General features: G+C 47.1%; 1 protein-coding gene across 3 annotated transcripts in view; it reads right to left on the reverse strand.

Annotated features, from left to right (window-relative positions):
- Positions 1–8,629: 8,629 nt before the first annotated feature.
- Positions 8,630–14,232, reverse strand: part of Nbr (exonuclease mut-7 homolog) — a 157,270-nt gene continuing 151,667 nt past the window's right edge. For 2 of the 3 annotated variants that reach the window (XM_050194579.3, XM_050194580.3), the window contains 3 exons: positions 13,501–13,554; positions 13,222–13,353; positions 8,630–9,652 (listed from right to left, as the gene is read on the reverse strand). In XM_050194579.3, the coding sequence (XP_050050536.1) occupies positions 9,248–9,652; positions 13,222–13,353; positions 13,501–13,554 (591 nt within the window). In that variant the 3' untranslated portion in view covers positions 8,630–9,247. The remainder of the gene's footprint in view (positions 9,653–13,221; positions 13,354–13,500; positions 13,555–14,232) is intronic. The other variant, XM_050194581.3, reaches the window with a different exon arrangement.

The raw sequence follows: 14,232 nt of genomic DNA on the forward strand, positions 1-14,232 counted from the left end.
TTTCGGGCCACAGTGGCGGCTTTGTTTTGGTTCTGTGCGCTCACAGGTGTTGCTCCGTAGGTTTCGTACCGTGGCAAAGGCGCCGTGCGGGCAGGTTTGCGTTGGTCTCCGTGTTTTGTTGCGCTGCGTTATCTGGATCGTGCTCTACCGGATGTTGCTGTGGCCAGGTGGGACAGGAGGAACTGAAGTTCGTGAAATGAGCGCGCATGCAACGCCGTACGCAACGTACCGCGCCACGGCAATGGCAACGGACGAAGGAATATCCGCGGGGAATTTTGCCCGCGCTAACGTGCCATCGAAGGCCGAAACCGATGCGTTTCAGAATCTGTACAATGAACGCCTTGCAGGTCAGTGATTCCTGCTTTTGACAGCGCATATGGTGCATTTGCGGCACGTAGAACGTACGTTATGAATTTATAGTTTGTGTTCAGTAACAACTTGCTTTTATGCATATTAAGACACACGTTGCTTAACTGTTGCTTGTTCCTCGCAGTACTCGTGACAGCTCGAAGTCTTTTAAGCAGAGCGCGTTCGAGCTTCATGCACACCTGCACAGGTGTATCTCAATACACGTGCTGATAGAGCGTTACGCAGAATATGTGCATTTTGCTGCCCTGGGCACCGTGCGCCGGCCAGCCGACGCTTCATCCTGGAAGATGGGAAACAAGCGGCTGCTTTGACTTAAGGAACAAGTGCTCTCTACCGCAGGCGTATCTTATCTGTGCACGCGAGAAGCGCAGGGAAGTGGAGGCTAGCGGATGCGCTGCAAGAGTTAGCAAGGCTCCACAGAACGTACGCCTGCGAACACATCAAACGACTGTTCCATGGTCGCATGTAGGCCGGTTCTACGCGCGTACTGTTCTGCACCGTGCGCCGGCTATCGCAAACTTTGGTTCCGTGAAGCTTCACTTACAAGGCGCCTGGCCGCAGTCAATGAGTCTAAACGCGGAGTCAGAAATTACATTCCGTCTCCTCGCCGGCGCGCTGCCGTAGTGATGCGCGGCCACCCGAAGTTTGTTCAATAAAGCACGACGATTCCTCAAGCGAAAATGTGTTAGTGCTCATAAACTCCAAATGGATCGCAAATGGGTCGGTGTGTCGTGCTCCAGTGCGTTCTTGCAGTGCAGTGAGAATGCGTACATTTTTTTCTTTTTTTTTCGTATCGCCAGACGTCTAGCTCGCAAGACCGACTGAGAGCCCGAGGAAGCCCAAGCAGAGAAAAGTAAGTGGAAGGCAGCGATAACGTGACCTTTCTTTAAAAACACGCAAGAACTGGGCTGCGGCCGGTACCTGCGGTTGATGAGAACAGTTCAGTTGACTGGCCTTGTAAGACATGTTTATTTTCAGAAAAGCCGCTAAAAGCAGCCGATTCGACCTCACGGCCCAATTTGCGAAATTCATTATGAACTTCTTTCAACATGATTTTGGCAACGGTAATGCAATGAGACATCGCGATTGTTCAGTATTGCTGCGGAGCGCGCGCGTCCGAGCAGCCCGGTTGCTCGCAGCGCGGCGTGGTTTCGCGAGAAAGGTAAACAAGAGAGGAGAGCTGGCCCGATAGGCGGAGCAACGCCATGAGCAACGCCAACTTCCGGCTTCACTTTAGCTTCACAACGAGTGACGTCTGGGCCTCTCCTGAGTTTTCTTCCTCCATGGTGGGAGACGAGAATAGAGCTTCAGCTCCCGGCCATTACTACGTTTCAACACCAAAGAAACGCCTGTATTGAGCAGATTGCTTTCTCACCAAGGCTGTTTGATGGCGCTGCTATTCAGTGAGCGCAGGTACGCAGTTACATGGTATGCTTCATATTTCGCAGGCTTTCTTTATTTGGTGGAAAAAGTAAACACAGGATATGTGCATTTCCGGAAACGCCTCATATCTTTCGATTATCCACAGCAGCCTAATTGACATCTTCATAAGTTAATTACCTTTAATTATATAACCGAATTATCAACAAGGCTCTGAAAACATGTGCTTATAGTATTTTACTCATAGAATGAACCGTGTTTAACACGATAGCGTTAAGGGCCCCGTGTCGTAGAGAATCCTGTGTCTGCGTCAGCGTCCGGCGCCGGCGTCCTCGTGAGCGAAAATTCCTGTATATATTTAGCTATATGTATATGCCACACCTTCCTATATGACATGCGGTATGTGCTGGTTATATTGCCACACCTATATGTCACTAAAGTTGCTCATGCTCTGTCTTATATTCTCGCCAAAATTATTCCCCGGAATTGCGAGAATGACAGCCCACAAGTAAATGCCATGAAACAAAACACCGACAGCCCATTCATTTTAAGTTAAATCTTCTCACACTGAAATATTAAAAGTGCGAAACAATTACAGGAACCTGAAAATGATGTACTTTTTTTTGGTGCGGCTGTGCGCAACCTCCGTAATCGGCCCATGCAAGAGGCAGCGTTTCTGCCAGAAAGCTCGCGTTCGTGCATATAGCGTTCGCCACCAGCGTTTCCGGGCAAACATTACGGTTACATAAGCTGCAGTTGCCAGGAAATGCGAAAAGCAGTCGGGGATCTCCGAATGCTATCGCGTTCCACATGAAGCTTAGACGTCCTGCAACTTTTTATTTTTTATTTTTCTGCCTCGGCTCTCCCTGAATGTACAGAAACCAAATTGCGCTAGCGTATTTTAGAGACCTAGCGAATGCTATACCATGTGTCCTAGGTGATACTATCACCAGTTAACTTTAAATTTGGGCACAAGTTACGTGTGACACACGGTATATACAGTTTTGCTCTTTTTTTTAGATCATATAGGTTATTTATATAGATATGGTGACCGCAGCGAACGTGGCGCTTTTGCAGACGAGTTCTTAGGCGAGGTGGACATACACTCTCAAGCAGAATTACACCCTTTGGGTCGTATCTTCATACCATTTTATCACCCGACAAAAGACCTGTTTACGCTGCATAGAATTCTTCCACTGTTCTCACAATATAATTACCGCGTCCTGCTAAAGTATAAATATCACACAAAAGCTAACGATGATATAAACATACTGTTGTGAAGGGTGCACGAAAACGTAACAGTGCGGCAAACACGGCACAAAGTCTGGGCGGTCCCCACAAGTAGAGCATATTATGATTCCCAGTCGTTAGCTTCCATTTTGACGATACTGTCAAATAAATAAGGCAAACTTCGATCTCCTGTCAGAGCCCCTTTCAACACTCAACCTATTTTGTAGCGAGATATTATTCTGAGCATTGTCTGTTTTCTTCCTTTCTTTAAGCGTTTATTTTTGCTGTTGAATGTTGTTAAAATAATTTACATCTACTGTGTGCGGGGTAATATGAACATGTTCTTTCCTTTTCCTTTCTTTGACCACTGAATGCCGTTGAATGCATTTTGAAATTACTTATGAGCCATATGCTATGTACCAGATGCTTGACTGCTCTACGCGATGTAGAATTTTGTAGTGGGCAAACGGCACTTCTTTGAGGCGATGGTGGTATATTGTGGTATACAGAGGCATTCCATAGTTTATTCAGGTTAATAATTTTATTATTATGTGGTTGTAATTTCATTGCATGAAGCAATATCCGACAGCAAAACGAGATACATGGTTATTTGTTTACTATGCATTCTCTGCATACGATTATAAAGTACTGTAACACGAATGTTTGATTGCATGCATTTTGTATACAGGGTGCCCCAGCTAATTTTAGCCAGAGTTTAAAAATATACAAATGTCGCTCTACAATTTTCTCATTGACACTTTTCATATAATTATAACATTTGAGAATTGGTTAATTAATTAAGACTAATTATCTAATTATGCGGTATGAAAAAATAATCTGAGTATCTCCAAGCGACGGCAAACAACATTACCTTGGTTCTGTCCAGCTGCGTGGCATTTGTGTATTTTTAAATTCTGGCTAAAGTTAGCTTTAGTTAGTACGGCGTGCCTCATAATCAGATCGTGGTTTTGGCACGTAAACCCCCATAATTAAATTAAAAATATGTGTACATATGTATAGATATGTAATTTATTTAGATATATTCATTTATGATCATGGTCAGTGATCATAGGTTACTGAGGCCTAGGATTTCCCTCAATATTAAGAGTGAAAGCGTAAAATTGGTCAGGAAACAAGCCAACCTAGACGCCGTAAGGGTAAAAGCAGACCAGTTTGGGCTGGTGCTTGCAAACAAATGTGCAGCCTTAGAACAGAGAGATGAAGACATATATATAATGAATGAAACCGTAACTAGGCTAGCTTCAGAAGCAGCAGTTGAAGTAGGAGATAAGGCACCAAGGCAACCAGTAGCTAAAGCTCTCCCAAGTAATGAAGGACCTCATAAAGAAACGACAAATAATGAAAGTGTCCAACTCAAGAGATCGGATAGAATTCGCGGCATAGTCAAAACTGATCAACATGAAGAAAGTAAGGGATATTCGAAATTATAACGTGAGAAAAACTGAGGAAGCAGTAAAAAATGGACGCAAGATGAAATCAGCGAGACAAAAACAAGGCATAGGACAAGCCAAGACGTATGCACTGAAGGATAAGCAGGGTAATATCAGCAATTTCGAAGCTGCAGTAAAAGCAGCGGAAGAATTCTCTACTGACCTGTTCAGTACCTAGAGCAGCCACGCTACCTCCATTCGAAGTAGCTATGAACAGGGTACAGAGGCTCCTTCTGGAACTAACGATGAAGTTATAATGGCCTTGCAAGGCATGAACCGGGGAAAAGCGGCAGGAGAAGATGGAATACCAGTCGATTTAGTAAAAATGGAGGCAATATCATGTTTGAAAAGCTTGTGGTCTTTTATACGAAATGTCTCATGACTTCAAAGGTCCCAGAAAACTGGAAGAATGCAAACATCATACTAATCCACAAGAAGGGAGACGTCATAGAATGAAAAAATTATAGACTGATTAGCTCACTTCCAGTATTGTATAAAATATTCACGAAGAAAATTTCCAATAGAATAAGGGCAACACTGGACTTCAGTCAACCTAGAGAACAGGCTGGTTCAGGAAGGGATACTCTACAATGGATCCCATCTATGTCATCAATCAGGTAATCGAGAAATCTGCAGGGTACAATCAGCCTCTCTATATGGCTTCCGCAGATTATGAAAAGGCATTTGATTCAGTAGCGGATACCTGCAGTCATAGATACATTACGTAATCAAGGAGTACAGGAGGCATACGTGAATATCTTGGAATATATATACAAAGATTCCACAGCTACCTTGGTTCTCCACATGAAAAGTAGAAAGATACCTATAAAGAAAGGGGCTAGGCAAGGAGACACAATCTCTCCAATGTTATTCACTGCATGCTTGGAAGAAGTATTCAATCTATTAAACTGGGAAGGCTTAGTAGTGAGGATCAACGGCGAATATGTCGGCAACCTTCGGTTTGCAGATGACATTGTCCTGTTCAGCAACACTGGGGACAAATTGCAACAAATGAATGAGGACCTTAACAGCGAGAGTATAACAGTGGGGTTGAAGATTATTAGTATGCAGAAGACAAAGATAATGCTCAATAGCCTGGCAAGGATCGGATCGGAAAACATTTATTGGGCTCTAGAAAAGAGATCTTCGCGGCTTCAAACGGCCTCTTCCATCTTCTGATGGATTCTTCTGTCTGCAATCACAGGGTTGGTGCCCTACTCCAAGGCTCCACTGAGTATGGCCAACCCGCGAGCGAGCTCTACTAGGCGCTTTTGGCCGTTCAAGCTTACGCTGGAAAGCATACTCTCCCACTGTTCCGCACTCGGGTTTTTAATTTTATAATAAGAGTTCAGGATCGCCAGTCAGCCTCTAGAGTCTGTAAAGGAGTACGTTTACCTAGGTCAATTACTCACAGGGGACCCTGATCATGAGAAGGAAATTTACAGAAGAATAAAAATGGCTTGGAGCGCATACGGCAGACATTGTCAGATCCGGACTGGAAGCTTACCATTATCATTGAAAAGAAAGGTGTGTGATCGATGCATTCTACTGGTGCCGGCGTATGGAGCAGAAACTTGGAGGCTGACAAAAAAGCTCGAGAACAATTAAGAACCGCGCAAAGAGCGATGGAACGAAGAATGTTAGGCGTAACGTTAAGAGACAGGAAGATAACGGTCTGGATCAGAGAGTAAACGGGGATAGCCGATATTCTAATTCGCATTAAGAGAAAAAAATGGAGCTGGGCAGGCAATGTAATGCGCAAATTAAAAACCGGTGCACCATTAGTGTTACGGAATGGGTGTTGTTAAGAATGGCCAGCTGCCGTGCAGGATTGCCACCCACTTACGACTATGAAGGCAACATCCCGGCGCTGTTAAGAATGGCCAGCTGCCGTGCAGGATTGCCACCCGCTTACGACTATGAGGGCAACATACCGGGAGCTTCGCCGCCAACTTCTAGCCACAGCGTGACTAAATCGACTTTGTGACGGAATGAGTTCGGCGGGCCAACTATTGTTCCCAAACTCCCCAACACGCTACCCGGCACGGCTCCGAGTGCTACGGGGCCCCTCTGACGTCGGCTCCGGACATTCGAACGTGTGTGCCTTTGTGTGCGTAGGCCGTCCTGTGGGAGGCGGTTAGTTTGCGCCGACGAAACGAACGTTCGCCGCCTTGTATCGCCGGAGGACCGAGTGTTTAAAAACTGCTGTTGTGCGGATGCTCGACACACTTCTCTTGAGCAGTCATGTTGGACTGACACTTCTCTCAAGCAGTCATGTTAGACTGATGTACTTTCTCAAACAGTCATGTTAGACTGATATAAATATTGTAAATAAACCCATATTCCTCGTTCTCGATGAGAAGCAGTCCTTCCCTTCATCAACGTCCTCAGCGTGGATACGTTGGACGACGGCATGGGCCAGCTACCTTCTAATTCATGCCGGACTCCAATCTTGACAACGGATCACGAGCGACGGGATTGAGCCCCCAATCCTGACAGTGTCAAGAGAAGGGAAGCGCAGTCGAGGACGACAGAAAACTATGTGCGGTGATAAAATTAGGAAATTCGCAGGCGCAAGTTGGAATCAGTTGGCGCAGGACAGGGGTGATTGGAGATCGCAGGGAGAGGCCTTCGTCTTGCAGTGGACATAAAACAGGCTGATGATGATGATTTATTTATACGTATAGGCGTGTGCATATGTATATAGCACTTTAAAGCGTTACCTGCTTTGTTATGAATCCGAGAGCAATCCATGTTGCTACTGCTGTTGTCGCTCTGTAAGGTGTCGGAACTCTTGTCAAGCTGATTCCTCAGCTTTTAGTTCCGACTACCCCCCCTCCTTTTATCGAAAAAGAAAATAAACTAAACTTTACCATTGAAATTCGGTTATAGCGCTGTGTGTGTCCCTTTGTGTCTTCTTTTGTCCCGTCTTTGAATCGCGCTACCGTACTCCCCTCGATTATATATCGCGAATTGGGTGCGACTTTCAAAGTTTTTCAAAAATCCGAGGACATCTAAGCACTTCTTATGAGTTGTGAATGCGGAAGTATTAATGTGGATCCAATTGAACACCGCTGAGCGGTCCTTCGAGTTTTGCGCTGCGAGTAATGTACCATAGCGGTATGCGCTGCCCGAGCCAGCAAGCAGCAGCAGCCTGCGGTGCCAACGCCGCATGCCACCGACGTCCTGCGCGACGAGCGGCCGAGGAAGAATCATCGGCCACCTAGGCCGGCAGGAGCGCGCAGCAGCTAAGCCCAGTGGGCGTGAGAGAGAGAGCGCGAAATACCGACTGCGCGCCGGTTTCCGAGAGCGAAACGGCGGCACCCGCATGCGCGCGTCACGTGACTGCCTCGCCGACGAGAACCAGTCTCGCCCTGCGGCGTCGCGTCGGCGTATCTACTCCATCGAGATGCGTTGGTGACGTGGCGTCGCGGCGATGCCCCCTCCCCTCAGGCAACACCGGTTCGCCGGTTTCTCCCGCTCTGCTCCGTCGAGGCGCCCTCGTGACGTGGCGTCGCAGCTAATGGGAATTAAGGTGCTGTTTCGCTGCTACAGATGTCGGCTTTTTCGCTCAACGGACCATTTGATGCTTTCTCATGAAAAAAAAACTGTTATCAGCTATCGCTAACAAGCCGTTTCCTGATAAAAATGCTTATTTCTGATAGGAGACAAAAAAAATCTGCATTTTTGTTAGCGCACGCAAAAAGGCCCGAACTTTCTACTTCTATACTGGCCCAAGAATGCCAACGTTACGAAATAGACTTCGTGCTAAGCACATGAATTATGTAGGCAACAGAGGTACTCTCGTCTTGTTAATATTGTACACCTGCAATGCCTCAACGCGAATAGCCCCTGGTGTCACAATCACCGCAAACGGACTTCGCCGTGATTTCTGTTGGTAAACGGTTAACGAAATTTTTAAAAGTAATTATTGACCAGGCTTTGCTTTAAAAAAATGAACATTACCGTGATTTGCAAGTAACCATGCAACCTCCCAGTGCCAATGCTATTGCTAGCGCATGGAATAATAATAATAATAATAATAATAACGTGAAACAAACGCAGGAGCAGGAAAGTCTGCGTTCTGAGCACTTTCATTGCGGCAGTGATGCACTGCAGAAGAGCATGATTTGGTGGCGCACGCAGGGGCATAATAACTGCGCTGCACGCCATTGTAGAAGCACCGAGCTTGAGAAGACTGCGAAACGAAACGACGGTCTCCCGCCAGAGTTTTATTGAACAGCTCGTCCATCACTCTTTTGCATATGCAACACAAAGGAAGCCAAGTGGTTCATATCCACAGTGAAACTATACTCTCGTCGCACAACATGACAAGACTTCTTGGGCCTCTCTCTCATCGGGGCAACGTTTAAACACATTTACTGGAGCACGCTTTCTCTGCTATCGTTTTCTCTCCTTTTCGCAGGGTATGTTGGCTTTAGGAGAGAAAAATGGCAGGCGACTAACGCAAATAAATTCAAGTTGAAAAGGAAAAAACACCAACAAAGGAAGAAAGGCGCTCACAGCCAGACCTTTTTGGGAAGTATACTAAAATTTCTTTGTCGGTTTCCCAGTGAATGATGTGTACAAGCATTAGGTTGTCGGCCGAATGAGATGCGCTGATTTCAGATTTTTTTTCTTGTTTCCCACCTCCCCTTTTCGAGACGGTCGTGCTGACGGAAGCACTTAGCAAGACGTTACCACAAATCCCAACAAAAAAGTGCGTAACGTGACTACGTCGAAGGTGACTTCGCAGGTGACTACGACGCAGCAGCAGTACGTAGCACGAACGACTGTCCATCTCACGCTGTCTGGCCTCAGCAGGAAGTTCCGTCGCTCTGGTGACAACAGCCCGTCTCCGTCGTTGCGACAGAATCAGCGCAGCCCTGGGAGCCCGGCGGTGGCTCATCGGAGATGAGGTCGGCTAGCCACAACTGCTTCCTGAATCGGCCGTGGTGCGAGCCATCCCAGTAGACCTTGCCGCAGGCCACACACACGTAGAACGTCTCCACGTGGGAGAGATACTCAAAGACGAGGCCGTCGCACTGGACCAACTTGCCGTTGCTGAAGCGGCCGGAGGTGAAATCAATCGAGCAGTCGGGTCCGTAGTAGCGAACCAGGGGCTCTCCGCCGGCCGCCGCCTGGCCCTCATCTCTCAGGGACGCCTGGAGCTGCCACATGTCTGCGGACGGCACGAGCGCGTAGTGGGACGCGTTGCACTCCTGCGCGAATGAGCATATAGTCACAACGTGTGTATATACAGTACGTCGCAAGAGAGTATAGGCAACCGCTTTTGTCGTCAGAGCTTGCCAGTTTGTGTGGAAAAGTGGGAGCTACAGTTTCCCGCCTCGGTTAGCATCAAGATTCAGTCAGGGCCTCGCTGTAGCCGCGTGCCGGGAGGCGTAGTGCTGACGCACATCAGCCATGCCGCACGCTGTGCCAACGGGTTCGGTGGCCTTGACACTACTGCGACAGAAGGTGCCCGCTCTACACAATATATATAAGGCGAATTACGCTGCATTGTAAGGACAACGTCTTTCAAAATGTGTAGAAATACGTGGTTTGACCAGAAGTCTAAGAGCTCGGATTTGTATCATATTGATCCGTTTATTGAATGCAAACCTTCATTGTCATTAGACAGAAATATGAAAACCCTTATTGGTCGATTAAGGATAGGCACTGCCTACACAAAACATTTCTTACACAGAACTGGCCGTGCGGAAACCCCTCGAATGTGACTGTGGATTTGTAGACGAAGATATACGTCACCTCCTCCTAGATCGCCCACATCACGACACACGAAGACGCCGACTTAGATCAACCCTAATTACATTAGACCGCGTACCTTTCAGTTTAAAGAAACTTTTGGGTCCTTGGCCAACGTCCTTGCAGAAGAGCGCTTTAAAAGTACTAAAGACTTTTCTTGAAGACAGCGGCATTGTTGGACGCTATTAACGCTTTTATTATTCCTTTCATTTTAATGGCACTGTATATATGTATGTGTTTGTGGATTATGTTATGTTGACTGTTCTGCTGTGACTATATGTGATAATGCATCTACACGATGTATGTACCACCCGCCGACTAGAGGCTGCGTTATTAGGCGAAAGTATCATTTGTATTTTTGAGACTTTTTTTTTTCTACATAACTGTAGAGTCATTTAACTTGTATATTGTGTGTATCATGCGTTTCTTACGTCATAGTGTTACTGTGAAAACGTCATTTGATAAGTCCTGGTGCTTCTATGAAACAGTTATGTGATATGTAATCCTGTACCATGTATGTTGTAAGCTAGACCCTTTCAAGAGCTAAGAAGTTGCCGGCGCCTTAAATTGTGCGTCAACATCTCTTTATATCATATCAATAAACAAAAAAATTGGTTGAAGGCTTAGCTTGGTTAAGCCTGGAAGATTGCGAAAGCAATACCCTTGGCTGCGCCTTGGTTCGGCTGATGGTGTGGACATGGTTGCCCTTTGTTAAACTTATGGCTATACATCATCCGACATAGCGCAAGGCAGCGCGCCGACCACTGCGAGGAGCCGAGCTGTAGCCCCATTTATCCCCCTAGCGCGACGTCACACCAGCGAGCGCCCTCTCTCGGTAGCGCCGCAGCAGCGGCGCGCAAGGCTTCGCCTCCACCATCGATGCCGCGAGCTGGGGCCCCTCCGTGTGGGGCCCCGTCTCTCGGTCTGGCGTGACGTCACACGGTCACGTGACGCGCAGCTGTGTAAGGAGGCGCCACGACCACCGATGGGCTGAAAGTGCGAGCAGTATTGCTTTCGCAATAAAAAGCGAATGCATGCGAGTTATAACGAAGAACGAAAAATCGTAGCCGACAAGGACGAAGACGCGTAGTGCCCAGGGCAGGCGCTATACAGCGAATTCAGCGCATGTCCTGCGTCGTCATCCTTGTGTCTATTGAATCATGATTCTTCGTTATGAATCAACTAGCCAGAGAAAATGTTTTGTTGCCGCCTGGCTGAGCTGTAGGCTGGACACGCGCAATGCTTCGGCTGTCGGTGAGAGCGCTGCGTAGAGGGGCCCATTCAAGTCTTTGGAACACAGAGATTACCAACTAGCCGATTGTTATACCTTACTGCCAAAGACTGAATTTCTTCGCGGTATAAGCACGCATTCACATGTGTCTTATCGTCGTGAGCACTCTGAGGCTGCGTGTGTGCTATCTACGAAGTGCATCTTTCGATTGTCAGACATTGACATTCAAACGCTCGAGCTTAGCGGGAAAGAAATGGAGACTTGAATTTCTTAGGCCCCCTACTTCATACTAACAAATTATCCCTCGACCCATCTCCATATATGTCGCAGTTATCGACTAAATCCCAAACGTCACCATGGGCAGGACGCGTTAACACGGCATTTTGCCATGAAAGAACACGCACAAATATTCTTTTTTTTACACGATCTAGTATAACTAATGAAATTGTTCAAGTGCCATCCCGGTCCTAATCTCGCAATACTAATTTTCTACTTTAGTGTTGCATCACTCTTCATTGTTTCGTTTGTTTCTACTGTATGTACTTGTTGATCACTCCACTTGTCACAATGTGTCCGCTGTGTTAACTATATAGATGAAAACATAACAGTGCCGTTGACGCGAGGAAATTCAGTATTTTCGAGGTGCCCACATTATTTTGTATTTCGAGATGCTCAATATTTCGACACACACACACACACACACACACACAACACACACACACACACACACACACACACACACACACACACACACACACACACACACACACACACACACACACACACACACACACACACACACACACACACACACACACACGCACGCACGCACGCACGCACGCACGCACACGCGAGCGCACGCGCACGCGCACGCACGCACGCAGCACATTCTCTTGAAGGGAGGATTTGATATCGGGGAAACACGTGCTTGGTACCAGACGGCTTTGATTATTAGGTCGGTGCCGGGTGTGCATACCTGGTGCTTCGCACCTTGTTTTCTCAATCGCGGAAAAACAGTGAAGTCGTGGATGCGCACCCATGTTGTGTGTAGGCTGTTGGAGCCAAAGGTTTTCGTACACCAAGAAATGAATCGATCAGCTCACCAGAAAGTGCTTTAAGTGCTCAGTAAGAGCACCGTAACACGCACAAAGATAGCGCTAGTGCGGAGGCAACAGCGCCCGGCGCATATGCCGCGCTGCCGCGTGTACTGCATGCGTCGCTATGGAGACATCCGACGACGGGTGCTTACATTGTTGCATGTTTCATCTGCACCGTTAAGAACCGGACTGTTAGCATCAGGCTTCATTATACACAATTTAGTTGGCTCAATTTCGCAATAAGCCTTTCAGTCGGGTTAGACGACCTATTCAGCGATTCCTTGACGTTCTGAGGCGACTAGTCGCAGATTATATAGGTATACTACCAACAGCGCGTGTTAAAGCCTATTTCTGAACGTAAACTCGGGCGCCTAGCTTCACAACGGAACAGGTTGCGATTGTTGCTACATTGTCATGCTTGCGGCTGAAGTGTGTTGTCTCCGCTTTCATCCGTCCGTTCATTCATTCATTCATTTATTTATTTGGTTCCTTGCATCCCCTTAGAAGCGTATTATACACTGGGGAAAGTTCAAACCGCGCCACGGGCTCGGAGTCCTCTGTCGTCCTCAGTGGATGCGGTCCGAAAGGCCAGCAGCCACCGTCGTCAAAGGGTGTTTATCCGAAAGAGACACACAGTGACATCGGCTAATGGTCACGGACCCAAACAAACGTCGTGCCAACGCGAAAGGACACTCACCGTGCATCTTGTCAAGATGTCCTTTTCCTTAACCACCACGTTGTAGAATTTTAGCACGTCCTTCAGCTGTTCTCGAGCGGAAGCCACATTGTTCACGCAAAAGCACTGTTCACGTGCGACGTACTGCTTCATCTGTCGCATACAATAATGGAGATGGAGAGAGGAAAGAAAAGAAAAAAAACATTAAAGTGCGTCAGCATGCACATACAAGTGCATAACGATAATCAAAGAAAAAAAATAAAAGAACGAGAAAGGAGCAACAGGACCACGGAGCTATACCTTTCTATACGGAGCACCACACGTGAGGATCACCCGGTTTTCCTTCTGCGCGAGCTGAAAAGCAGCAGGTCGTTTGTTGGTCATTAACCACATTGCCGTACAAAGTAACTGTCGCAACACAGACTAATCCCGTTAGTTAAATGTCCTACCGCTCGCAAACAAAAGCGAAGTGCAGCAGAACAATGCCATAGCAAATCTTGCAACTTCTGATTCCCAACTGGTCCCCGTCATTAAGGGAACCGCCACTATAGTTAAAGCAACAACCGTAGCATTAACACGACACACACACACACACACACACACACACACACACACACACACACACACACACACACACACACACACACACACACACACACACACACACACACACACACGCACACGCACACGCACGCACACACACACACAAAAGGTGCCAGGATGAGCGCTACACTCACGACATGATTTCTGTTCCCTTTCCTGCGCCCGTCGTGCTAACGCTATACGCTAAGTCACCATACTGCGGCCCAGCTTTCTTTTTTTTTTCGGCCTCATATCGTCAAGCTGACGGTGTTACCCGTAACGGAAAAGCACGACATCCTTGGTACCGTCGGTGTACCGGTGAACGCTTCAAACTGCGACATTTATTTGTACGCAGTAATAAACGAAAATTCACGGAATGCAACGGAAACAAAAAGCCATCTTGAATGGTCGCTTCTCGCATTGCCTTTGGACAGCATTCAGCATCGACCA

The sequence above is a fragment of the Dermacentor andersoni genome, chromosome 1, assembly GCF_023375885.2.
Source record: "Dermacentor andersoni chromosome 1, qqDerAnde1_hic_scaffold, whole genome shotgun sequence".
NCBI classification, from domain to species: Eukaryota; Metazoa; Arthropoda; class Arachnida; order Ixodida; family Ixodidae; genus Dermacentor; species Dermacentor andersoni.